Source organism: Limanda limanda, chromosome 20 (genome assembly GCF_963576545.1).
Source record: "Limanda limanda chromosome 20, fLimLim1.1, whole genome shotgun sequence".
Lineage (NCBI taxonomy): Eukaryota > Metazoa > Chordata > Actinopteri > Pleuronectiformes > Pleuronectidae > Limanda > Limanda limanda.
The window spans coordinates 21,369,993-21,395,400 of NC_083655.1; the positions used below are offsets into that span (position 1 = coordinate 21,369,993).

Sequence of the window (25,408 nt, forward strand, 5' to 3'; positions counted from 1 at the left end):
AGGCGTCTACCAACTGCTAACCTTAGCCTTTGATGCTACAAACTTGACATGAGGAGTGTGATTATGAACAACATGGGCCTCCAGTGAATTATATCTAAATTGTTATTTAAAATATTTAAAATGTTTAATATGTGTTTTGAGTAGTCAGACCGTTTCCCATTTAAAAGTCCACTTACAAAACATGGTCTCTTGCTTACTACTTCTGTCGGCATTGGCACTGGTGCATATTTTAAGGACAGACTTCATTTCTAGGGATACTGCACTCGAGTGTGACATCACACTCTACACACATATCTTTGTGGCTCACATGCAGACTTACCATCTTTCTACTGACTGGGAAGGAATCACATGGAGCCACTGACACCTCCCTGACACCTAGCTTGTGAAAAAGGTGTCAAACGGTTATTTGTGATTCTTTGGTCTCCAACTAGGTATCTCTTGGCAAATCAATGATCACCTAATCGATCCATCTCAACAGACAATAAACTTTGATTTGATTTGATTTGGTTAAGTTTTATGTGTGGTCTGAATATTAGTTTACACAAATTCTGTCCACAAGAACGATTTGTGTGAGGATGTACACGGAGGCAGTGCTATTGAAGAGAAAAAGGTCTTTACTAATAGAGATTGTGCACTTTTTAACTTTAATCTAACTGATGTGTTTTCCCGAGGGGCTGGCCTCACGTCTCTCTGAATATTCGTGTTACATAAACTATTTTACATAATGTCACTGACAGAGGGGGCTGTGCATGAACTTCCCAAATCTAAAGTTCAATAAGCAAAGCCTTAAAATGCATAAAGGTAAAAAGCACATAGCTGATGTTGAGTGTGTGAGCGCACAACGACCCTAGGCTGTGTTCTAAATTTAAATCTTTCTCAAACAGCGCAGCCCTGTGAGTCATTATGCAAAACAACGTCAGGCCTGAGTGAGAGGGGAGTAGAGATGCGAGATGGCCGGGCTCACATGATGCTGCGCTGTTCTCCAGCAGATGTAAAATCTGGCAACAAGCCTGTGCAAGAGTACATAGTGATGTGCATGAATGCACACTTTCGGGCACACAAACACAGACACACACAAAGTTCGAGCACATGAGACGTGTCACGTGTGAACACTGGCACACTAGACGATTTTGGACCACACACATATTTTTTCTTATTATTCCTGATTAACCTTTGATCAAATCTTCTAGAATATGTAACCCATATATTCACTGCACACATATGTCAAGACAGTAAACTCAGAAACGCAATCTATCGCCTTGAGATGGTCAGTGATGTCATGTGTTACACACATCTGTTCTTTCTCCCATCTGCTTCCCCATCTTGAATTTTCATCCTCGAATTTGTAACTTATCTCACTCTGCAACGCATCAGTTTCAAGTATTTATCCATTCTTCATCGTTGTGTTTGTAATGGAGAAGTGCAAGATGTCATTTATTATCTATGTTCAAATACTGTCCAGGAACACAGCAAACTTCTCACAGCCTAAGGCACTGGTTATTGATAATTAATAATGAATTAAGAGGAATGGTGTGCAATAACTACAATCAGAAATCATTGCTTTAAGAGATGCATGCAAAGTCACACACTGGATCTACAGAGGCTATAATATGAAGCTGCTTTCAAGTAAGTTCTCATCTAAACAATACACACATAGAGGAAGGTTTACAGATACACCCCCTACAATTTATACATATCACAGTTAATCGGTAAATGGTTTGATCTAATATCTTATCAACCACTCAAAGTCACATTCACTCAAACATTCACTTCAATACACAGTGTTTTTTCTATGTTTACAGACATGTTCGTGCTGTAATTTCACATTTGGTCAGTCGAACTTTACTGGGAACATTTTGCTTGGTGGCTGGTAGAAAGTCAGTTACTGACTCAAACATTTGCTTTCTGACATTCAGCTCCTCTGGAAAATTTCAGAATGAATTCAGTGCATGTCTGAAAGCAGCTTCAGTTTATTCTTAATCCAGTATGGGGTGCCGTTTGTAAAGCAGCTCACGCTGAAAATAACAGCAACATTTTGTCACATTTAGCTTCAAACCATGTTTAAAAAACTGGTGTGAATTTTTGAGAGTCACTTTTTTGCACATTTACAACAATATTTGTCAACTTGGAGATATTTTAAATATTTAAATCCAAATGTTAAATGTAACACTTAAATGTTAAATGTTAAATCTAAATGCTAAATCTAAATGTTAAATTTAAATCTAAATGTTAAATATAAATATAAATATAAATGTTAAATTTAAATATAAATGTTAAATATAAATGTTAAATTTAAATCTAATTGTTAAATTTAAATCTAAATGTTAAATCTGAATCTAAATCTAAATGTTAAATCTAAATGTTAAATCTAAATGTTAAATCTAAATATAAATGTTAAATCTAAATTTAAATCTAAATGTTTAATCTAAATGTTAAATTTAAATGTAAATGTTAAATTTAAATCTAAATGTTAAATATAAATATAAATGTTAAATCTAAATGTTTCGGGTGAAACTAAATATTTAGCTAATATGCAAATTCAAATGCCGGTTACAGGAAGTAGTAACAAAATAAAAGCTCGAGGAAGTCAGAGTGTGTTTATTACGGAGCCCCCCAGGGGACACGGGGGGAAATGAGGACAGCAAAATGACTTTTGTGAGATCCCGAGAAAGTTTAGGACAATGTACATCCGGGTATCTCATAATAATGACATATTAAGTCATTATTATGAGATACGGGTTGTGGGCAGGGCGCCACAGAGCAGGGAAGTCGAGGCTGAGCGGCTGCGGGGACAGCCATCCTACTCGCGGAAGTGGGCGACTGTGCATCGATACAGAGACATAACAGGATCGATCCATGTTTTCTGCTCCGTTCATTGTCTTAGCGATGTGCTGCCGCTGAATAATTATAACCAGCGCTGCTCCAGCATCAGAACAGACGCTCATTAAAAGTCCGGTCGCCCTGTGTGTGTCGGAGTCTGCTTCCGCCTCACTTCCCTCTGTCCCGCGCTCGCTTTACACTTTAACAATAAACACCAGCGCTGATCACAAGTTATTAGGACACCTACAGGACTGATGTTTACTTTGTGTTTGTTTGAACTCATGAAACACATGTTTAAACACCGTGTGCACGTAGTCCCCGCTCCACACAACACGAGCAGAACGTGACGTGCACAGTCAGGACTGACAGCGTTAAAGTGACGGAGCGATCCGAAGTCATGATTGGTCATCATCGGATAATAACTAAAAAATACATGTGATTATCAGTTTTAGTGAAGAGGAACAGAGACAAGCATACACCCCCCCAACACACACACACACACAAACACGCACACAGCCCCCCCATACACACACACACACACACACACACAGTCTCCCATGACAGACCCTGCAGTCAGTATCTCATTATTATGAGATAGTATGAGATCATAACATCAGTCCTGCAGGTGTCCTAATAACTTGTGATCAGCGCTGGTGTTTATTGTTAAAGTGTAAAGTGAGCGGGGGACAGAGGGACGTGAGGCGGAAGCAGACACAGACACACACAGGACTTCGCTAAGACAATGAACGGAGCAGAAAACATGGATCGATCCTGTTAAGTCTCTGTATCGATGCACAGTCGCCCACTTCCGCGAGTATGATGGCTGTCCCCGCAGCCGCTCAGCCTCCGCTTCCCTGCTCTGTGGCGCCCTGCCCACAACCCGTATCTCATAATAATGACTTAATATGTCATTATTATGAGATACCCGGATGTACATTGTCCTAAACTTTCTCGGGATCTCACAAAAGTCATTTTGCTGTCCTCATTCCCCCCCGTGTCCCCTGGGGGGCTCCGTAATAAACACACTCTGACTTCCTCGAGCTTTTATTTTGTTACCACTTCCTGTAACCTTTAACATTTAGATTAAACATTTAGATTTAAATTTAGATTTAACATTTATATTTAGATTTAACATTTAGATTTAACATTTATATTTAGATTCAGATTTAACATTTAGATTTAAATTTAACAATTAGATTTAAATTTAACATTTATATTTAACATTTATATTTAAATTTAAATTTAACATTTAAATTTAGATTTAACATTTAGATTTAAATTTAACATTTAGATTTAGCATTTAGATTTAACATTTAACATTTAACATTTAAGTGTAACATTTAACATATGGATTTAAATATTTAAAATATCTCTAAGTTGACAAATATTGTTGTAAATGTGCAAAAAAGTGACTCTCAAAAATTCACACCAGTTTTTTAAACATGGTTTGAAGCTAAATGTGACAAAATGTTGCTGTTATTTTCAGCGTGAGCTGCTTTACAAACGGCACCCCATAATCCAGTGCCTCATTTAACGTCAATCGTCCAACAACTTTGAGTGTGGGTTCAGATGTCATACGACTTTGGGAGAAGAGAATAGTTTTCATTACAGAAAAACCCTAGCTTTTCTCTTAGTCGGGTCCAGTATCCATGCAAGCCTGCTAACCTGGAAACTGCAAGTCAGCACTATGTGTTGTTTTTTATGATAATAGTCAGTGTTTCTATATGTTTAGCATATATAAATTTACTGGGCCCGAGCAGAGTTGTGGAATCGAAACACTCTGGAATCGTTGCTTGAGAGTGGTGATGCCATGTTGTGCTCCACTTCTCGAATAAAAACATCTGTTGATACTAGTGTGCCATTGCTTGATTGAGGAGCTGTGTGCAGCACTTTGCACGGCTGCTGCTCACTGTCTCCAGAGTAGCCAGCGAGTTATGTAATCATCAACTGCCTGAACACATGTAACACAGACAACTGCAGCTACCCTAGGTGAGAGCATCTTTGTTACAATAACGTGTGTTAATCTAGACTTAATCAAGCTTGGATGGTTTTGATAGTGACCGTAACACTAATAATTTACAGATTTACAGAGACACCTGACTGAGGGAAGAATTAGCAGCTTTTCTCCCTATCTCTTTTTCACGTTATATGCATCTGCACCACTTAAATCCTACAAACACTTTTTTCTGCTTTGGGAAGGGAGTAGATTGGCCTGGCCCAGCTGCTGGAGACAATTTATAGTGGAAACACTGGCGATAGTGATTTATATTGTGAAAAACAGGTTCAATCAGGCCTCCCATGTGCTATTTTGTAATGAACTGAGCCTTTAATCTTGAGCTCAGTAAAGCCTGACCTTGAAGTTTTTACTCGTTTTTTAATCTTGTTTAAGCAGCTGTAGCATTACACTGACTGCGACAAAGCTGATATTGTAATGCACCATGCACACAGAGGCAGAAGGATGCTTTTTGTTGCAAAATTAATTTCAAACCAAAGTGGTGGACTTACCAAAGAAAGTAATTAAATAGTGAAGATATTGTTAATATACACTTATAATAAGAATGTTAAAAGCAAACAGTAAGGTGAATAAATAAAATAAAAAAAATAAATTGCTTGGTGTGTGCTAGTTTCATCTATATTGCTGGACTTTTTGGTTTGTTTATCTATCTGTCAGTCTGAGCCAACTGTGGTAATTGCCCCGAGTTAAGGAAGTAAACAACAATAAGTGTGTGGTCAACAACAATAAGAGTGGAGACAAAGATTAATGCAGAGAAGGGACAGACACGAGAGAAATGAGAAACAAAGAGCCAAAGAAATTCTGAGATAGGCTATTGCAAATAGCCAGACAGTGTTTGAGTATCAGAAGACTACTGTAGCTGTGGAAATAACACACTTTTCTTGCCGAATCACAGTGATTAAGGGAAACTTTTAGTGTGTGCTTGTGCGAAAAGATGGTTTCACTAGACGAGAGGACGCCTTTGCTGACTGGAGAGGACCCAGTTCTGGCATTTCTGCCAGGGATTTCATAGCTGCTGCTGACTGGTTTATCGTCATCGTTAATTCATACTTCTCGAGGACGAGGACTATTGCAGAATAAGACTTCAAACGGCCACATGCCCAAGCAACACACAGATCTGCATTCTTTATGTTTTGATGTGTAAGCCCACATTGGTGTTGATACTAAACTAAACATTTGTTTTGAGTTTGCTAATGTAGAAAGTAATGTTAAGGGAGTGAGAATTAAGGTTATTACTTGCTTTGCTAATTTTGGTAATGGTCATTTAGTTTACTCTTTTTTCCTAAAAGGTTGTTTTCTCTATATATAAGGGGGCTAATTTGAGTTTTTAGATTTTTGCTGTTTTCAACATTGAAACTAATTAAACTGTTACAGCATTTTATGCATAAATGTTGTGCGAGGTCAGTGAGGGAGGTTAGGGACTACACACAGGCGTCGTAATTAAACATATATTGCACTGATTCATAACCCTAGTTAGACTAAATGAGGCCCAAGCCCTTTGGAAGAAATCTTTGGGGAAATATTCTCTACCTGGACTCTCTGGATTGTCTCTGACTTTTAAGTCTTCTGCTGTACAGGGGGAGCAGGCAGGTTCAATATAACTTTTCCCGCAGTTCGAGCCCTGCAGAGTCCTATACTCCTGTTACTGTATTGCTGTACGATCCTCTTGCTCCAAGACCTTTGAAATAATGCCCTATGATCCCACACGCACACAAATCCCTCCACACATAAGTCAAATCAACTCAGGAAGCCTGGCTCCAAGGCTCCGAGAGAAGCATGCAAGTATCAGCCCTCAGCTTCAGAAAGGAGCTTGGCAGCACAAGGAGAACCGATTGCTCAACATAGCGCAGCAGAGTAGCTGCTGTATTAATTCATCTGCTTACTGTGCCAACAAGCCTGCCAGAAGTAGTTATCAATAGCCATGGATCAAATGCACCATAAAACACACAGGCAGACATACTGTATGTAATTGGATTTCCAGATTGTGTATGTTAAATAGCGCTTTGTAATTTGGCATAAACACTGTTGCTAATGCTGCTGTAAAGAGGCACTGACAGCTCACCACAGACCCATTAGCTGATGTTCGTAAAGAGAGGCAAATCCTGCATCTCTTATGCAGTTTGCTTCAGTGAGCAGGGAGCTTTGATTTGAGGAGCACTTCTCTGCATCCCCTCCCCAAACATTAAAAAGACAACTGGCTGCTTGTCTAAAATAGAGATTTGCAGAACAAATTCTGAGCTTAAGTGCCTCAGATGCGGTATGACATCAGCGCCTAATGCAAAAATACTTTTAAAGGAAATTTTCAGATTCAAAGCTTAAATCTTGTAAGTATGGTTTACTCCATCATTCCTGACATTTTATTCACCAACTTAACTGCTCAGATTAGCACCATCACAACGACAACATTCAATATATCATGAAACATGAGCAGACAGATTATATTCAAACCATGGTCCAAGGAGAAAGAGGCAGGTAAGAGACAGAAGCCGCATGCATACACACAGTATGTGTCCTGAATAACCTGGGAATAAGTTAAACAACCATTGGAGTCCATCCACCTTCAGGAAGAAGCATACTTTGGTTTCATCAATCTCATTCTTTCACTAACTATACACTTGCATCGACCTATGGAGGACCATACATGACTTAAGTATAAATAAATAAATACAGAAATAAATAAATAAATACAGAAATAAATACAGAAATAAATAAAAAAGGAAATAAATTAATTAATACATAAATAAATAAATACCCTAATACATTAATAACAGAAATAAATAAATAAATGTCTTAAATATATTTGCACATTTATTTATTCCCTTAAGCACCTTATGCTAATGAGAAAGGCGGGCCTAACCACAGTCTCATGCAGGATTGGTCACAGGAGTGTAATTATCCAGCCTTTCAATGCTGACTGGTGTCCAGTAGCTGTTTGCAGTGTTGAGCCAGTTCACACTTAAAATGAATTAGTTCAAGTTCAGAGGGTTAGTTCAGGTTATTTTTTATTGGGATGATTAAGGTGTCAGTAATCCTGACTGTGAGCGTCACGTCTCGTGTTCTCCTGAGCACAAGGAGAGAGCAGAGAGGAGGAGGAAACAGAAACTTCAGCTCGGTACAAACCACCTTCAGCTTCTGCTCTGCCCATTAAACAGCTGATCTCTGAGCAGATGTGACCAGAGAAACTCTGTGTTTTCACTGTTTCCACTGTTTTACAAAGTTACTCAGCAGCTGCTTCGCGGGGACGAGCTCAAGTCTCAGTCACTGCTTCTGTCTCTGTGCGAGTGTGTAGCACTGACGGGGGCGGAGCCACGGGGCCTGTGTGCGTGTGTGTATAGCTCAGTTGACCAATCCTGCATGAGACTGCGGTTAGGCCCGCCTTTCTCATTAGCATAAGGTGATTAAAAACGTGAAAAATATAAATCAGGGAATAAATAAATGTGCAAAAATATTTAAGACATTTATTTAGACATTTATGTTGTTATTAACGTGTTTATTTATTTATTTCTGTATTAATTAATTCATTTCCTTTTTTATTTATTCATTTTTTTTTTTTCTGTATTTATTTATTTATTTCTGTATTTATTTATTTATACTTAAGTCATGTATGGTCCTCCATATCGACCACATGGGTGAACTGAAAGGTAAGGTGAAAAAATAAGGATGGCCACTAGGGATGAGCGAGTACAGCATTATCTGTATCTGTAAACCATATGAATTTTCCGTATCCGTACTCGGAGTGGGCGGGACCTAACCCGGAAGTGGGTGTGATTTAACCCGGAAGTGGGCTGGTTCAACATAACTTTCTTTATTAACTTTGAATTTTTTTTATGATTTTTTTATTTTTATTTAATTTATTTCCACACCAGGTGTGTGTGTGTGTGTGTGTGTGAGTGAGATGAGAGGGACGTTCACTGTCTCCCGGAGAAATGAACACTCTGTGTTTTTAGTATAGAAAAAGACGTGAATTATATTCGTTCACAAGTCATACAGACTGGTTTTGTTATTTTCACTTAACATTAACACTTAAAGTTTAGTGCAGTGTAATTGTTTGCCGTGATAATTAAATGCCAGTGTGATAAAAGATGACAATTTCAAACCATACAAACTGTCATGTTGTACTGTATTTAATAGAGGTTTACTTTACTGTAAAGTAAGTGTAAATGTAAAGTGAAAATAACAAAACCAGTCATTATGACTTGTGAACAAATATAATTCACGTCTTTCTATACTAAAAACACAGAGTGTTCATTTCTCCGGGAGACAGTGAACGTCCCTCGCATCTGAAGCGCTCCTCTACTGAGCCATTGCAGGTCTCGTGAAAATTTTTCCAAAGACTCGTACCCGAAGACCATGAAATGAAAGAATCATTTCTGCTTCCTTGACTGAGCCTATGGAACAGTCCCGATGCACAGTGAACCTGAGTGACTGAGGGACAGAGAGCTGTTCTGTGAGTGAGTGAGCAGAGCCGTGTGTGACGGGAGGAGCGCTGTGACGCTGTGTGAGGATTTTCATTCAGTCCGAGCACAGATAATGACTCCGATTACTCGTATTATACTCGTAATCGGCAAAAGTGCTTTATCCGTACCGGATACTCGTTTCAGCCGAGTATCCGGCTCATCTCTAATGGCCACTTATGAGGCAATTCCACAAGAAATAAAATGTCTTACTCTACTCTATGTGACTCTGACTATTCTTTTCTTTAATTATTGTTTTCCTGCAGCGGGAAAGGTGGGATTATGAGTTCCCTTTAAGGAGGGTAAATAATGTAATTTACTGTGGTTCTCTATCACTGTTGAGGAAATAAAGATACAAATAAAACAGGTTAAGGTGTCTATCTTCCTTCCTTCTGCTTTGCAGGAAAAACTGGAGGACTCTTTAAAACTGACATCAATTACCGCTGAGACATAAGCCTTATTCAGATATAACAGTGTGCCAGTGTTTAATACATGATAGCCAATTCCAGTCTCTAAGGGATGTAAGGAGCTTTAGTCTGGAATAAGAGGCCTGCGAACGTTAACGAGCAGTGGGAATGACATGCTGGATGTGTAAATGTGAGGGTAAGGCCAGGCCACCAAGTGGATTCCCCCTTAGGGATCTAGGTAATAATCCTCTTCCACAGCTTTATCTGCTGCACTCACTTCAGGATAAGAGAGGAAGAGGAGAGGCTGATATTGTCGTATATAGTCTGACACACTGAGAGGCAGTGTGTGTTTCTTATGCGATTGTACCTGCTGGACCAATCACCAAGCACACAAATGTGCCTGCATTGTGCATATGAAAATGTTTGTTTAAAAACCGCTATGGTTTATCTTATATTGACAGGTGTATCCAGTGGATGTTTATGATGACTAGATCATAAACTGTATATAAAGATGTACATTAGGAAGGCTACCCAAAAGTGAAGTCAAGGGGTCTCACTCGCCCCTGGTGGCTGCCTGTGGTATCGGTCATAAACCCTACCCCCTCCATATCTGTGGATGGTTAATGGACCAAACGAAAAAGTAAAAATACACGTCAAATGAATTTTCCCCAACGATGTTTTTTGTAATTTTCGTTAGTTTGATTATACTAATGTATGTTCAAGTGTTACATTTATAAGGCAGATTTGGGTTTAACGGTGTGAAGCATCACGATTGACACCTGAGACTGACACAATTTAGCGCATGTATCAGAGGCACATTGTTACCACAGCTCCATCCCTAATTGCTACTGAGCAGAATCTGGCTCCAAATGATCTTGGGAAGAACATGCTTGCTAAGTCAAATAATGGACATGTATGGAGCTTTAAACAATTGCCATGAATGGTATAGAAAATAAAATAGTAGCAACATGAACATCACCATCATATTCATTTTTTGTTTAAAGTGTTATTCAGCAGAACCTCTTAACTTCACATGCTTATTAATCGCTTATCTCAATTTGATGAATGCCAGTTCACATGAAAAGGTGTAGGTTCAAGAGATTGAATCATTAACATAACAGATTCCACTAAATTGCTTTATAAGGATGCCGTGAGCCAGATTTAATTCGAAAAAATGTTACCCAAATTAAAAAGCAGTGCTTAAAGTCAGCATTTTGGAAAACAGCAGATAACCTCAACACATTTTAACAATGTCAGTGACATAAGCTGTGCCACCATATAACTGAACTATGACAGTGATGAAGATGGATAGAAAAAAAAGGAAGACCAAATGTGTTGTGAAAGCAAACTGGTCTGTGACATATATGGGAGGTGGTCAGGAAAATGTGACAGATAATTCTAAATATGAGACAAGATGTCTTAACATGCATGCGACTTAAGAAAACATTTTTTATTAAAACTAAGAGCAGTTAAGTTGCAGTAATGCAATAAATCCGGAACTCAGTAAATAAAGTGTGAAATAATGAAATGTTAAGTAAATATATGGTAGCAAAGTGAATAATGATCCAAAAAGGATAAAAGGCCTTAGAAATAACCACCTTCACCATAGAACACAGATATCTGCTGCTTTTCAGGAAATGATGCATATCTGCATACTGGTCTGATCAGCAACACGGTCAGCCTCAATGATAACTAAACAAGTAAGGTCATGAATAAACCTGCAAGACCGTGGGAGGAAAACCAGTCTGAGAAACATTGGAAATTGTTCTCATCCCACGTAGTTTTTGAAAGGTGGTTGAGTGTTTGTCCGTGAGTGTAGACATTCACAGAAAATGTTCAGTTAAACTCAACTTTGTGTCCAAAAACAGTGAAAACAAAACAGATGCAGTTTACAGTAATCACAAACAATACAGAAGCCTGAGACTTACCAAGGAAGCGGAAGGTCCTGCGCACTAGTGGGTTGAGGTAACAGCAGTCCCCTGTGGCTACAGTCTTCTCTGAGCGATCAAACTCTTTGGATGTGTACTGGACCAGGAACAGCACTGTCTCTGTTATTGTGATCTGGTAGGAACATGGGCCAGAGACACAGGGGAAGAATTCAGGTGGGCTGAGCTGCCTTTGTTTCTCACACTCTGTAACACAGCTTAAAGCTTGAGTTACTTGTTTTGTCAGCGGACTGTAATAGAACTGACAATAATTAAATTTGTGTGCTCCATTAAATTAATATGTGAGTAAGATTTATTCCTGTGTCATTCATGACAATTTTAACCTAATTCTCTTTCAGCTGCAACACTGCTGGTAGCAAAGGTTGAAATTATTTTAAATGACCTAAATAATAATACAAGCATAATACAAATTGATAAGTGGTCTTACTTAATATCTAAATTCAAAAAGTACACGGTTTAGCAATTCAATAATGCTTTGTTGAGCACAATGGAATGGCTTTGACATCGCTCGTAGCCACCTAGGGAAAAAATGATATGAAGAAGACGTGAGAGGTCACAAGAGCTGAGGAGCTGCCACTGTCCAATAATGAAGGTCACTGATGATAACAGATCCTCAGGGAAGGCCAAAGGGATTCTCCATGTTCTGAACCCTCTTGCGCCCTCATGATCCACACTCTGAACTCCTGCAAACCATTTTTTTTGTGATACCATTTTCTAAGAGGACCGATTGGTTAGAAGTTGGTGCTTTTATACATTATGATCGTATCTACAACATAACATCCATCAAGTTAGGTGTGCAGCATAAATTAGCATGGTGATATACAGAGCTACGAAGTGCACAACAAAAACTAAGGGTTAAACCGGAAGTTACCTAGACATGCAGTCTGTAGGAGCCGGGGGACCCCCAACCTTCTGGTTAGTACACAATCCTCTCAACCTCCTGAGTCATCCACGCCGGTTTGATAGAAATCAATTACTGACTATCTGTTGGTATAGAAAAGGGAAGGTACAGTTATCTCCTGCTTTCACCCATTATCCAACCTAGCTGTGCTTTGTTTAAAGAGAGACAGACAGTTTCATATGCATATGCATGATGAACTCAATTTACTTTGTATGTTTACCAAACATTCTTTACAAATATTAGATCATGAAATTTAGTCTGCATTAGTGCTTCATCTTCAGCCGGTATATATTTTTCTGTGTTACCAAAAGTCAGTGCAGTGTCAATATGTGACATCTGCTGCACTTTGCTGTCAACAGCTCTGTGACTTGCCGATCCCACATGACACCCGCCACTGTTGTCCTTCAGACTGCAGCCACCAGGGATCTCACACATAATGACATTCACCAGTACAAGATTTACTTCATCATTAGATCACAATTTCTCAGTATAACCGGAGCCAATGTCTTTAAGCAGTCGAAATGAGAGAGACCAGCACTGAAAGCTACCGCTGATGGGAGTTCAGGCCAGCCACCAACCGTCACACAACCGTACCAACCACTAGACGAAAAGCAGTATTATTGTCACAGTAAACCTCTTCGGACAGGCCTAATCCCCTGCTGTAACCTACTGTTTCCATGATGTTACCTCGGCGTTCGCCAGTGACAATAAGCTGGGTCTATCGGCGTTTGCGGACCTTAAGGGGGATATGGAGAACAAAGGAGAGAGCCGCGGGGGGGCTCGCTCCGCCGCGCGGACCGATCGCGACGTGTGATCTAATTAGCATATGAATCGGAGTCCAGCCGCTGGCTAGAACCTCTCTCTACTCACCATTGGAGGATACCAGACCCTTGAAACTAATGTCACTCGTGATTGGTTGGTAGAAGTGTTGCTATTGGTCACCTTATGGGTCATTGCAGTGCACACGTGGGGTCACAGCATTCCGCACGTGGGGTAAGCCCCTCCCACACAATATTAATAATAAAAACGTATATATTAATATTTATTATTATTTATTAGTAAGCCTTTACCAAAAGCACTGCAGTTAATTAAAACTAAACATTCATGTGATGCTTGATGTTATAGGTGAACATATTGTACAGGGAACAAATGTGAACAAGGTACATGTGGAGCCAAAGCTTTATTTACATACAGCACAAATATTGTACAAAAACTCAGGTGAGGCTTGAAATGTTTCTCTGCAGCCTCTGGGTCATGACTTCTTTGTGGGACTCTGTCTGAATCTTTTCCAGTGTGTAGACGTCTGTGGTGTGTAGCTGTGAGATCCAGTGTAGCTTCCAGTCTTATATGAAGTGTGGGACACAGGTCGGTGCGCTCCTGGCTGTGGAAGGATGGATCCATGTCATCTGTCCCGCTTCAATCAGCTGTAAACACATTCAGTAAAATTAGCACAGTTCAATGACAACATACACCTTTACATGTAACTGGAAAATTATTTAATGAATATAACTTTACCCTCTTTCTTCTCCGACAACTCCTCAATGCTGATGTAAGGTCTGGTCGGATCATACTGGCTCATAGTGTGTCTTACTACGTCATGGACAGGCAGCTGGAAAACACCAGTAACATGAGTTTATTATTAATAAACGGAAATAGCCGCGCTGCATCACCGTTGGAAGATCCACAGCAAAAAAACACCACAACAATTCATAAACAGTTACTTACATTCAATGGCTTAATTTTCTGCACTTTAAATCTGGACTTTCAGCGTCTCGGCCTCACGCGCAGTGACCGCCTCGTTGTGTTTGTGTGTGTGGGGGGACGACGACTCAGGCTGTGAAAACATAGAGAAAAAAGTCACGTTGATGAAAAAACTTAACGAGAACAAACTGTTACATCTTAGTAATTCATACATATTTACACATGCACTAGATCTGCTCCAGCACTCGATGCTGTATTCGTATTTTAGCAACTTTCTCGCTATCCCAAAGTGGCGGACATGCTTTCAGATGTAGGGTTAGCTTCGTAGTTAGCATGGCGTCTCCTAGCTTAGCTTTTACCTTAACTCAGGGACTGTGCATCCGTCTTCTCCGCCTCGACTCGTCCACACCGGGCCCGCGGCTCTGCTTCCCACGCACTCATCTTCTCCTCCAGGGAAAAGCGTCGTGTCGACTTCAGCAAGTTATTTACCCCGAAGACAGAGTCACTCGTACGGAACAAACTTAACACAAGCCGGAGTTAAATGTCTGCGGGACACTCGATGCTGCACTGCGTTTACGAGGCTGTGATTGGACGAGCCCATCAGCTGATGACGCGAGCGGGTGACGTGAGGTTTCACAGTAAATCTCCATAACTGTCCTTGTCACTGTTAAAGCAGCGGTTACTTCATATGGGATGAGTATGTGACTGAGGCCCAGTTTATTTTTTCTAGGATGAGCATGTGACTGAAGTAAATTTACACACATGATTCACGTTGTTCTGTGTTGGTAACCTTATAGTTGAATGCACTTATTGTAAGTCGCTTTGGATAAAAGTGTTGACTGTTTTAATGGAATACTGAGAAAGTTTAATAACAACAATTAGACAATTGAAGTTCAAATTATGAAGGAATTTCAGCTCTATATTGTGTCTTCTTTATATTTAAAATAATAATCAAACTGAGTGGAGATGTATGTTGTAGCCAAACAGCCGGCTGCTGTGTTTTGTCACTGTGCAGTCCATGGGGGATTAAATATTACACTGAAAAAATAAATCATTAAAGCAATGAATGTTTCATAGCAATTTTGAAAGTGGTGGTGAAAAGGTAGCATTGTGAATTTGATGCCAGTATTTTGGGAGGACAGATATTTTTATGGAAAGCCAGTAGAAGTTTGGAGCTTACAGGACACAGATGATCATACCCAGCATCATTTCTTTGCTGGTAGAGGTGTGGTTAACAAATCCTCTGTGCATTTAACCAGCACAATTGAAAAAGTGACTGTAATCATGCCACTCTGTACAGTGGTTGAGATTCAGGGTTGTTTTGGATGACAATAAAAATTTGAAATAAAGTGCATTGTTTAATTTGACAGCATTGACCTTTGTTCGTGGTATACAATGCAATTCATTATAGCACACTTACTTATTTAAGAACAATTTAAAATTTCAGGTTTTATATATATTTTCATCCTGGTTCACTCTGCCAGATTTTAGTTTACTCTTAGAAAAAGGTGTTCTGTGCTCTGAGGGGAACTATCCTGATTTGCATTTGTGAAGCTCAGAGCATTGTCATTTGCATGTGAAAGCGTCCTCTAGGCGTAGGAGTAGGGGGGTCACCTCACAACAGCTCTCAGGCTTGACAACTGCAGAGTTTCCTTTGCTGCCTGCAGATACGTGTGAAAGTCGTTAACCGAAGGATGTGCCAACACTTTCCTGTGAAACAGATTGACACAAACGCTTCTTTTCATGCAGTGTTGATTCAAAACTAAATATACTTAATTTCTCGTATTATGCATTCTAAATAATTATGGTATATGTATTTTCCCTTACTTTCACTAACACTGCATTTGTAAGAATTTTGCTTTTGTTTATTTGTCTCTCATTCAGGTCCAATACGAAAAAGATTTTGCACTTCATGTGATGAACTGCAGCATCTCCAGCATACAGCTTTGCAACATTAAACTAAACAAAGTATATTTAAACATATGGGGACACTGTTACTTATTTTTTTACAATGATGTTAGGTTTTTTTTTTTTTTATATATACTTTATTTACAATTATATATGTAACAGCCCCTGGCTGGCAAAGCATGACGAGGAGAGTTTCAGAGTTTAAAAGATACCTAGTGTGTATGCGGAAAGGATGTTCTCCATTGCAGGAGATATAGCCCAGAGGAGCACTTTAACATCTGAGCATGTTGACCAACTCCTTTTACTGAACAAAAATGCCAATATTCCCAAATGAATTTAACATTTTGGGTCATGACCTTGCAGCCAACTGGACTGGACTTTAGTAGTACACATTTTTTTATTTTTCTCAATTTGATTAAAGCTCTAGGTTACTCTTATTTATAGAATTATTCTCAGGTTTATGTTACTCTAGTATGTCTGCTTGATGTTACTGTATTGTATTTAAATAATTGTAAGTTATGTGCTGGGAGCTCAGTGTTCATGTGAGAGGTGTCCTATTCAGAAAATAATTACAATGGTCCTGTGTCCTGAATGTTCAAGGACAAAGTTTTTGCACTACCCTTTCTTAGTTTTTGCACTTCAGTTAATGTGAAGAAGACAATGTTGTACACAGAATTAAATGTGACATTTGAAGTGAGTAGAGCAGTCTTATTTTCCTCATTTTTTGTAATGCCTTTGAATAATATGGGGGACATGAATCCCAATATATCGCAGAATCGAATCCCAATACTTGCAGTATCGCAATATATCGCAGAATCGCAATACTATTGAATCGTGGCCTAAATATCGCAATACTATTGAATCATCACATTTTTGCCAATTCCCACCCCTAATGTTAGGTGGGGAAACATGAGCAGTACCTCAGACAGTTTGTAGACACTTTACAAGAGTTTACATCTGTAAAGAGTATTTTGCGATAACAAACTACTCTGTGGACTGACAATCCAGCATGGCTGTGAATAGGACACTAAAGGGCAGCTGCGTCACTGGAGGGTCGTTGGTGCCAGTTTGCACATTAAAATGGCATTAGTCGAAACACTGTGTGTGACTGTATGAGTGATAAAAAAGTAGAAAGCTGTATGGATGGGTGAACGTGACTGAGTGGAAAGTACTTTGGGTGGTCATTAAGTAAATTTCCATTACAAAGACAAGAAAAGTACAAAATAAATACAGTCCATTTCATATTTGGACTGCCTACCGAGGAACACTGGTTAGTAGGGATGAGCGAGTACAGCATTATCTGTATCTGTTAACCATATGAATTATCCGTAATCGGAGTGGGCGGGGCCTAACCCGGAAGTGGGTGTGATTTAACCCGGAAGTGGGCTGGTTCAACATAACCTTCTTTTTTAACTTTGAAATTTTTTTATGATTTTTTTAAAATTTATTTCCACACCAGGTGTGTGTGTGTGTGTGTGTGTGTGTGTGAGTGAGATGCGAGGGACGTTCACTGTCTCCCGGAGAAATGAACACTCTGTGTTTTTAGTATAGAAAGACGTGAATTGTATTTGTTCGCAGGTCATGGTGACTGGTTTTGTTGTTTTCACTTTACATTTACACTTACTTTACAGTAAAGTAAACCTCTATTAAATACAGTACAACATGACAGTTTGTATGGTTTGAAATTGTCATTTATTATCACACTGGCATTTAATTATCACGGCAAACAATTACACTGCACTAAACTTTAAGTGTTAGTGTAGAGTGAAAATGGCAGGACCAGTCTGTGTGACTTGTGGACGAATGTGGTTCACGTCTTTCTGTGCTGGGGGCGCAGAGTGTTCATTTCTCCGGGAGACAGTGAACGTCCCTCGCATCTCCCTCACACACACACACACACACACACACACACACACACACCTGGTGTGGAAATAAATTTAAAAAAAATTAAAATAAAAAAATCATAAAAAAATTTCAAAGTTAAAAAAGAAAGTTATGTTGAACCAGCCCACTTCCAGGTTAAATCACACCCACTTCCGGGTTAGGCCCCGCCCACTCCGAGTACGGATACGGATAATTCATATGGTTAACAGATACAGATAATGCTGTACTCGCTCATCCCTATTAAGCATCCTTTAAAAGGATCTTTCTCATACATAGCAAAGATGGAGTGTCTGAGAGCTAGAGTGGCTGATTTCATTAAAATGGGAGTTGCTGCTGATATTTTTTTTGCTTCCCTGAAATATTAGAAGCATAACAACATGATGTATTGTCGCATCCAAAGCATCTCTATCGGCAGTCACTAAGTTTTACATTTATAGTCAATCTGATTAGTATTGTAAAATAACTATTAATTACAGCCACAAACGTGAGGGGCCAAAGTGATGTGACTGGAAAGTCTGATGTGTAACAAACCAAGTAGCACAGCAGATTATGGACTAAGATCACCTTTGCAATTTTTTCTGGACAAATTAATACATTTATCTGCGTAGTTTTCAGTTCCTTTGAGCAAACAGCATGAGTGAGTTTCCCTTTCTGTCGTTCTATTTATAGATGTCTGTGGGCAGTAGAAGACATGAGGAAAAGGGAAAATGTCAAATGCCACTTTTTGGACAAGTCAAATATGGTTTTCCGCTTAGATAAAAACTGAAACTGCTGTATAATATCAAACGTCTCTCTTACATTGTTACATTCTCTTGATGCCTCTCTACTTCTTAAGAGAGACCATGGAAAATAAAACTTTGTGAGGTATGATACCTGCCTACATTGAGAAATCACCATAATAGCATACATAGGATCTTGTGTCATGACAATGTAATTAATATATTGTGCACAGTGGGCTGAGATTAGCTGCAGTGTTTAATTTGATGAAAAACACTTTTCTCTGTGTGCATCTTGTGTTTTGTTTTGAATGTTAATTAAATTTTTCATGTTGTATTGTATCCACGTTTGTATATCTTCCTTTTTAGTTTTCAGAATATTGGGCTTTTAAGACAAAGATCCACCAGACCATGACTGAACAGGATGACATAGCACTGCAAATACCATAGTCCAACCAGCACAGCTGCTGTGCCTATTTGCATGACTTGGCAATGGTTTTTCATTTAGGGATATGTTGATTTAAACATGGACTTATATCCACTATTACAGTTAAACAAAAAATGATAGCATCACTTAACACCAGCCTGATATCAATTTAATAGGTGGCTGACAGGTTCCCCAGCCCGATGGTCAGCTTGCACTAAGGTGGCACAACAGACTAGAGATAATTGTCCTCATCAGCACAGTGGTTGTCCGCATTATTTTTGTCACTGCAAAAGCTTTATTTAAACATTATGTCTGAATATGACTATTTGTCCCTTATGGACAAACTACCATTGAAAACATATTTGCAGGATCACTTTCTATGGCTGGCATTGCTTTTGAGTTCTCATACAGGCAACCAACCCGGAGATCAGGGTTTAACATTCAAGTGTTAAGCAGGTAGCTTGGTGGAAAAGGGGTCAGAATGACTTAATCAACTGATTGGCTGGCGAACGACAGAGTAGACACACAGTGCGAACCACACCTGCCCCCTGAGTAAATGGATTGACTGGGAATCCTTGTTCATGAGATTTGGTATTTAAAAAGGTGCCACAGAGGTCACACCATGTCGGATAAAAGAGGTTGAGCTCAAGTTCTTGGTGATCCAAATTGTGATTAAATGAAAAATCTGTCAGTACTGAGATCAGCTGTAATAAACTGCCTCATCAATTGTGTGTTTTGCCAAGTGAGAGCACACATTTTAAGGATTTCCACCACTATGTGTATCTTTCTGAAAGTGGTAAACCTCCTTGGTTAAAGTGATGAGCATTATTAAAGACAGAGCAGTTACATATGAATGCATACACAAGAGAAGCTCTGGCAGCACAAACTGATTTAGCTGAGCCGTTACATTCTGCACATGAGATGCATGTGGAGTATTAACAGGGCTGTAGCTCGAAGCTACACACGGGTCTCTGAGTCTCTTTAGTGTCTCATCTGTGTAATGAAGTGATGTTGCCATGGCGAGGTTCTTTTAACACCCATCACCAAGCAACAATGTCAGCCTGCTAGCAGCTGCTGTTTTCAGTTACCTAGCACCTCTCTGCACTGTGATTGAATATGATTGTCTGCCACAGTCACAGAGTTTTGAGTAAAGCTAACAACACAATATACCTCTTACAACATGGAATCAATTGTTACTTGGTCTGACATGATCAGTAGCTTATTATGGCTACTGGTAGAAGGCTTAAATAAGAGATGTAAAATCTGTTACACTGCTGGCATCATCTACTGTGATTGTTAAACTAATTTTCTTTTAGTATTGAAAGACTGATATTAAAATATTTCCTACAATATTCAAATACTCACATTTTGGCACCTGGTGCATGATATGGAGTACAATTGTTACACAAGAGCACTGAGTTAGTGAGTAAGATTACTCATATTGCTGATGGTTTACTTACTTTAACTTCTTATTTGGGATCATGTCCACACTGACGTATTACAAACAATCCAAGAGCTTTTGACAAAACCAAGACCAAGACTGTCCAGCTACAGAGTAAGTTTGGTAGAGCAGATCAAAATCCATCCTCAATGTTTCTTTAACAGCTAAACAGTCATGTGATCAAGCTGTAGAATGGATTTTCTACTACTTGATGTGTTAAATTCAAAAAGTGGCATGATCTGGACTTTACGGCACTTTTGACTGCACTGACAGCTGAATAATGAAAGTGAATGAGATATTTACAAGTGTTATGTAATTAGTCATCGATTGCAGGTTTAAAGGAACTAGTGCAGCACTGATTTTTAATGAACTAGAATTATTGCTCTGTGGTGCAGTGCAGTTTCTGTGTGCATATTTGTACATACTTTTTATGTAGAATTATATAAGGCCTCCATGACCTTTGACATTTGGCTACCAAAATCAAGTAAGTTAATCCTAGAGTCCAAGCGAATGGTTGTGCCAAATGTGAAAGGATTCCTTTATAGTGTTCCTAAAATATCGCATTCACAAGGAAAACATTTTGTGAGGTTACCATCACCATGACCACCAAAATATGCCATCCTTGAAGTGAATATAAAACCTCTTATACAAAAGTTTAACGCAAATAGTTCTCCAATCAATCACTCAAAACATATTTGTATAGCTCATATTCACAAATCAAAATTTGCTTCACGGCCTAGAAGTGTTGCACGGTGTACCAGTACTAGAAAGGTACCGACCGCGAGAACTAATGCTTTGACGTCCGCATCTCTTTCACGGCGGAGCAGTAATACAAGTCGTTGTTTCTCCGGAGCCAGGGGTCTCAGCGCGCGGCTCTTCGGCCCCTCTGCAGTGCTCCCAGTACAGTGTTCATATGTTGAACGGGAACGGCACGTTAATTTGTCAAATCAGCATCGTATCAGGCCAGCATGAAAAAAACAGGAGCGGGCGCAAGTGCGTTTGCGCGCCCAGGCAGGGCGCACACACACACACAGGCCCAGAGGCCCCGCCCCCACTCACTCGCTCAGGTGGCATGTTTTTACTTTTTTTTCACCTCAAACACACATCTGTAAAATTATGTAACTCTTGTGGAAATAACTATGTAGTCATAAAGTCGGACAATAGGCCTGCATAGCCGTATATAATCAATGCTATGATGTCACAATGTAGTTTTCATTAATATCTTACTGTAGGCTAATACTAATATGAATGCCATTGTTAAGTGTTCAAAAAGCTGGGCAGGAACAAGCTGGTAAAAAAGGGAACCCTACAGATGTTTTATTTATTACTATCATAGATAAATATACCAGTATCGTATCGTATTTGTGGTATCATATCGTATTTGTGGTATCGTATCGAAAGTATCGAGTATCGTGATATTTTGGCAGGTATAGTATCGAAGTCATAATTTTGGTATCGTGACAACACTACGGCCTAGATGAAGTGCAACATCCTCTGCCCTCACACTGCATGAAAAGGGATTTTCGTCAGTAAATGGCACTGAAAATTGCAGTGGTAGTTCAGGTTCATGACTGTTCATTGGAATCTGTAGGCAGCACAGAAAACTCCCAGGAATTGACGTGGAGTTTCGGGTTCTGGCAGTTCTGGAAGCCTGATGAGCTTGGCAAGTGACCCTCTGCCCCTAGGTCAAATTACTGGCAAACTCAGCCCCATAGTCACATGTCCATGGCATACTGTGCTGTTGGCTCTGCTGAAATTGCCTCACAATTTGGACTTCAATTGTCCTATTGTTGTTATAAAACTTCCGCGTATTCTATTAAAAAAGTTCAAATGAAAAACACCATTTTACATAACATTTCATTTAGCTGACGCTTTTCTTCCAAAGCGACTTACAAGAAGTTCATTCAACTGTGAGGGTACAAACCCAGAACAGCAAGAATCATGTAAGTACATTAACTTCAGTCACATGCTCATCCTATTTAAATTTAAATTACAATTTAAAAACTGTTATAACCCCAGCTTCAAAAGGGAGAAGGTCATATGTGAAGTTTTACTCTGAAAACATCACACTCAGCTCGTTAATCCGTCCATTCCTGAAGATGCCACGTCAGTCGTCAACATCATCACATTAGAGGCCTTGTCCAATCACAGCCTCATGAATCTAGCATCTGTTTACCGCAAACAAGAAACTCCTGGCTGCTATTTAGAGTGGGTCAATGATGACTCTGTTTTTGGTATAAAAACTTGTCAACTAGTGCCTAGTCAGCACCACACTGTTTTCCTGGAGGAGAAGCTGACTGCGTTGGTAAGTTAAGCTGCGGGCCCAGTGTGGACGAGTCGAAGCAGAAAGGACAGGCACAAAATCTCAAAATAACGGTAACAGCATTTTTCAGTTACATGTAAAGGTGTATGTTGTCGTTGAAGTGAGCTAATTGTACCGATTGTGTTTACAGCTGATTGAAGCGGGGCAGATGACATGGATCCATTCCTCCACAGCCAGGAGCTCACCGACCTGTGTGCCACACTTCAAATAAGACTGGAAGCTACACTGGATCTTCCAGCTGACGTCTACACACTGCGGCAAATTCGGACAGAATGCCACCGAGAACTTATGACCCAGAGGCGGCAAAGAGACATTTCAAGCTCTTCACCTGATTAGTTTTTCTCTGGTTAGGCCAGTTGTGTTTTTACACTCTTTGTGCTGTATGTACATACCCCTACAATATATACAAAATATAACATCAAGCATCACATAAGTATATGTATAGTCTTCAGTAACTGCAGTGCTTTTGGTATAGGCTTACGAATAATGAATTTGTAATAAATGTATTAATTATGTTTTTGGTTTTCATTATTATTGTTATTATTATCATGTGGGAGGGGTTTACCCACATGTGCATTATAATGACCCAGGGTGACCAATAGCAACAGATCTACCAGCCAATCAAGAGTGACTTTTCGTTTCAAGGGTCTGTGGATTCATCCAATGGGGAAGCGAGATTAGTTCTCACTAGGGATGCACCGATCCGATATTTGTATCGGTATCGGTACCGATATTGAAGAAATTTCTAGATCGGGTATCGGTGACAATGGGCCGATCCATATCGGCTGATCTATTCAGTGTAATTCTATGCTGTGCGCTGTGAGTGACGTCATACGCAAGCAACGTGCGGAGCCGACAGTGCCCGGCGCCTCTCCCCGCGGCCCCGGTGCGAGCCGAGCCGCCTCCACTGGGGCCGCGGGGCTCCCCGGAGCCGGGATGCCGGCTGCTGGTGCTGCTGCCCCGGGACCGGGAGCCGGAACTTTGCCCACTCCGCCCACCGCCACCGCAAGCTTCCCCGGGGCGGCTGTGAACCCCGGTCCGGGTCCCGCTCCGGCTCCCGGTCCGGCTCCCGGTGCCGCTCCCGCTCCGGCTACCGGTCCCGCTCCCGGTCCTGGTCCCTCCGCCGGCCCGGTGCCGGACGGGGCCCGGCGCCGGACGGGTCCCGGTCCGGATCTCCCGCCCTGCTCAGTTTGAACGGAACCGGCGGAGCTGCAAAGTTGGTGAACTCGCCCGCGGGTGACTTAAAACTGGTGCGGACCGGGGGAATCCGACTGTTTAATTAGTATCGGTATCGGATCGGTATCGGCCGATACTAAACCTCAGATATCGGTATCGGAGGTGAAAAAAGCGGATCGGTGCATCCCTAGTTCTCACCAGGTGTTTCACCGATATGCTAATAAGATCACAGTATCACTCTCCTTCTTCCACCTCCCCCATCCCCTCTCCGTCTCTTTCTCTCAATGTGGAGCTACTCCCACACCAAGTCAAGATGACAGAGCCAGAGCGACCCGTGTTGCTTATTTACTCTACTTTTTCTGAAAAGCTGTAAATTCCTGTCACTCTCCATCTCCACCCCTCTCCCTTAAGGCTCCGGTATGCTTCTCCGTGTCCGTGGCGCGCGGAGGGACGCACGGATCCCACGGACTCTTTTTGATTTTTGCTTTTCCTGCGGCTGTACTTCTGAAAACAATTCACCGCCAAACAGTAGGTGGCGCAATGGAAGACGAGCTTCGAGAAGCCTACCTCAATGTGCATAGAAGAAGTCCACGTGTGTTTATTTCCCTGCTCCCGGCACTCTCACACACACTGAAAGATTGCAACTAACAGAACTAAATAAAGTGACACCCAGCGGGTTAAAACGTTTCTTAGCGCACCGGCTCCCCGGTCTTGTTTCCGAACTGTGTTCCTAATTTCACAGCTTGAAGCTACACGGAGGCAGCTAGCTTCCCCCCCTCTAACCTGACGGTGTTTGAGAAACAGTGTCATGATAGTGACAGCGGGTTTCTGGCTTAACACACTTGTCACATTAATCGTAGTTGTGTTTGGGTTTATTGCGATTTAGGGAAAGAAACAGGAAGTCTGAGGTCCGGAAATGATGTCGTTCCGAAATTATCTGTCTTCTTCCGTGCGCAGAGGCAGAGTGCAGCCAACAGGAAGAGACACTGACATTGAACCAATATTTGGGCAAGGCTCTCCTGGTCAGTATGCCTGCTTCCATATACAGTTTTGACCATAAAACTTGATGTCTCAATATCTCTCCATTCACAAGTTAATTGCGCCTGCAACATGTTTCAACAGAATGAGTGAGGTGAGACAGAGCCTGACGTGATAAAAGAGACCTCTAAGCACACTGATACAGGAAGACTCTGGAGACAGAAGGGGAGCAGAGCATTGTAATTCAGCCACTGACAATGAATGAAGCCTCTGTAGTACATGTAGCTTGTTTTGGAAAAAGCAATGACCAGC

General features: G+C 40.4%; 1 protein-coding gene across 1 annotated transcript in view; it reads right to left on the reverse strand.

Moving 5' to 3' along the window:
• The window catches only part of plppr5b (phospholipid phosphatase related 5b), a 106,619-nt gene that overhangs the window by 42,935 nt on the left and 38,276 nt on the right, over window positions 1–25,408 (reverse strand). The window contains exon 3 of the mRNA XM_061093969.1: window positions 11,624–11,756. Coding sequence (XP_060949952.1) covers window positions 11,624–11,756 — 133 coding nt within the window. The remainder of the gene's footprint in view (window positions 1–11,623; window positions 11,757–25,408) is intronic.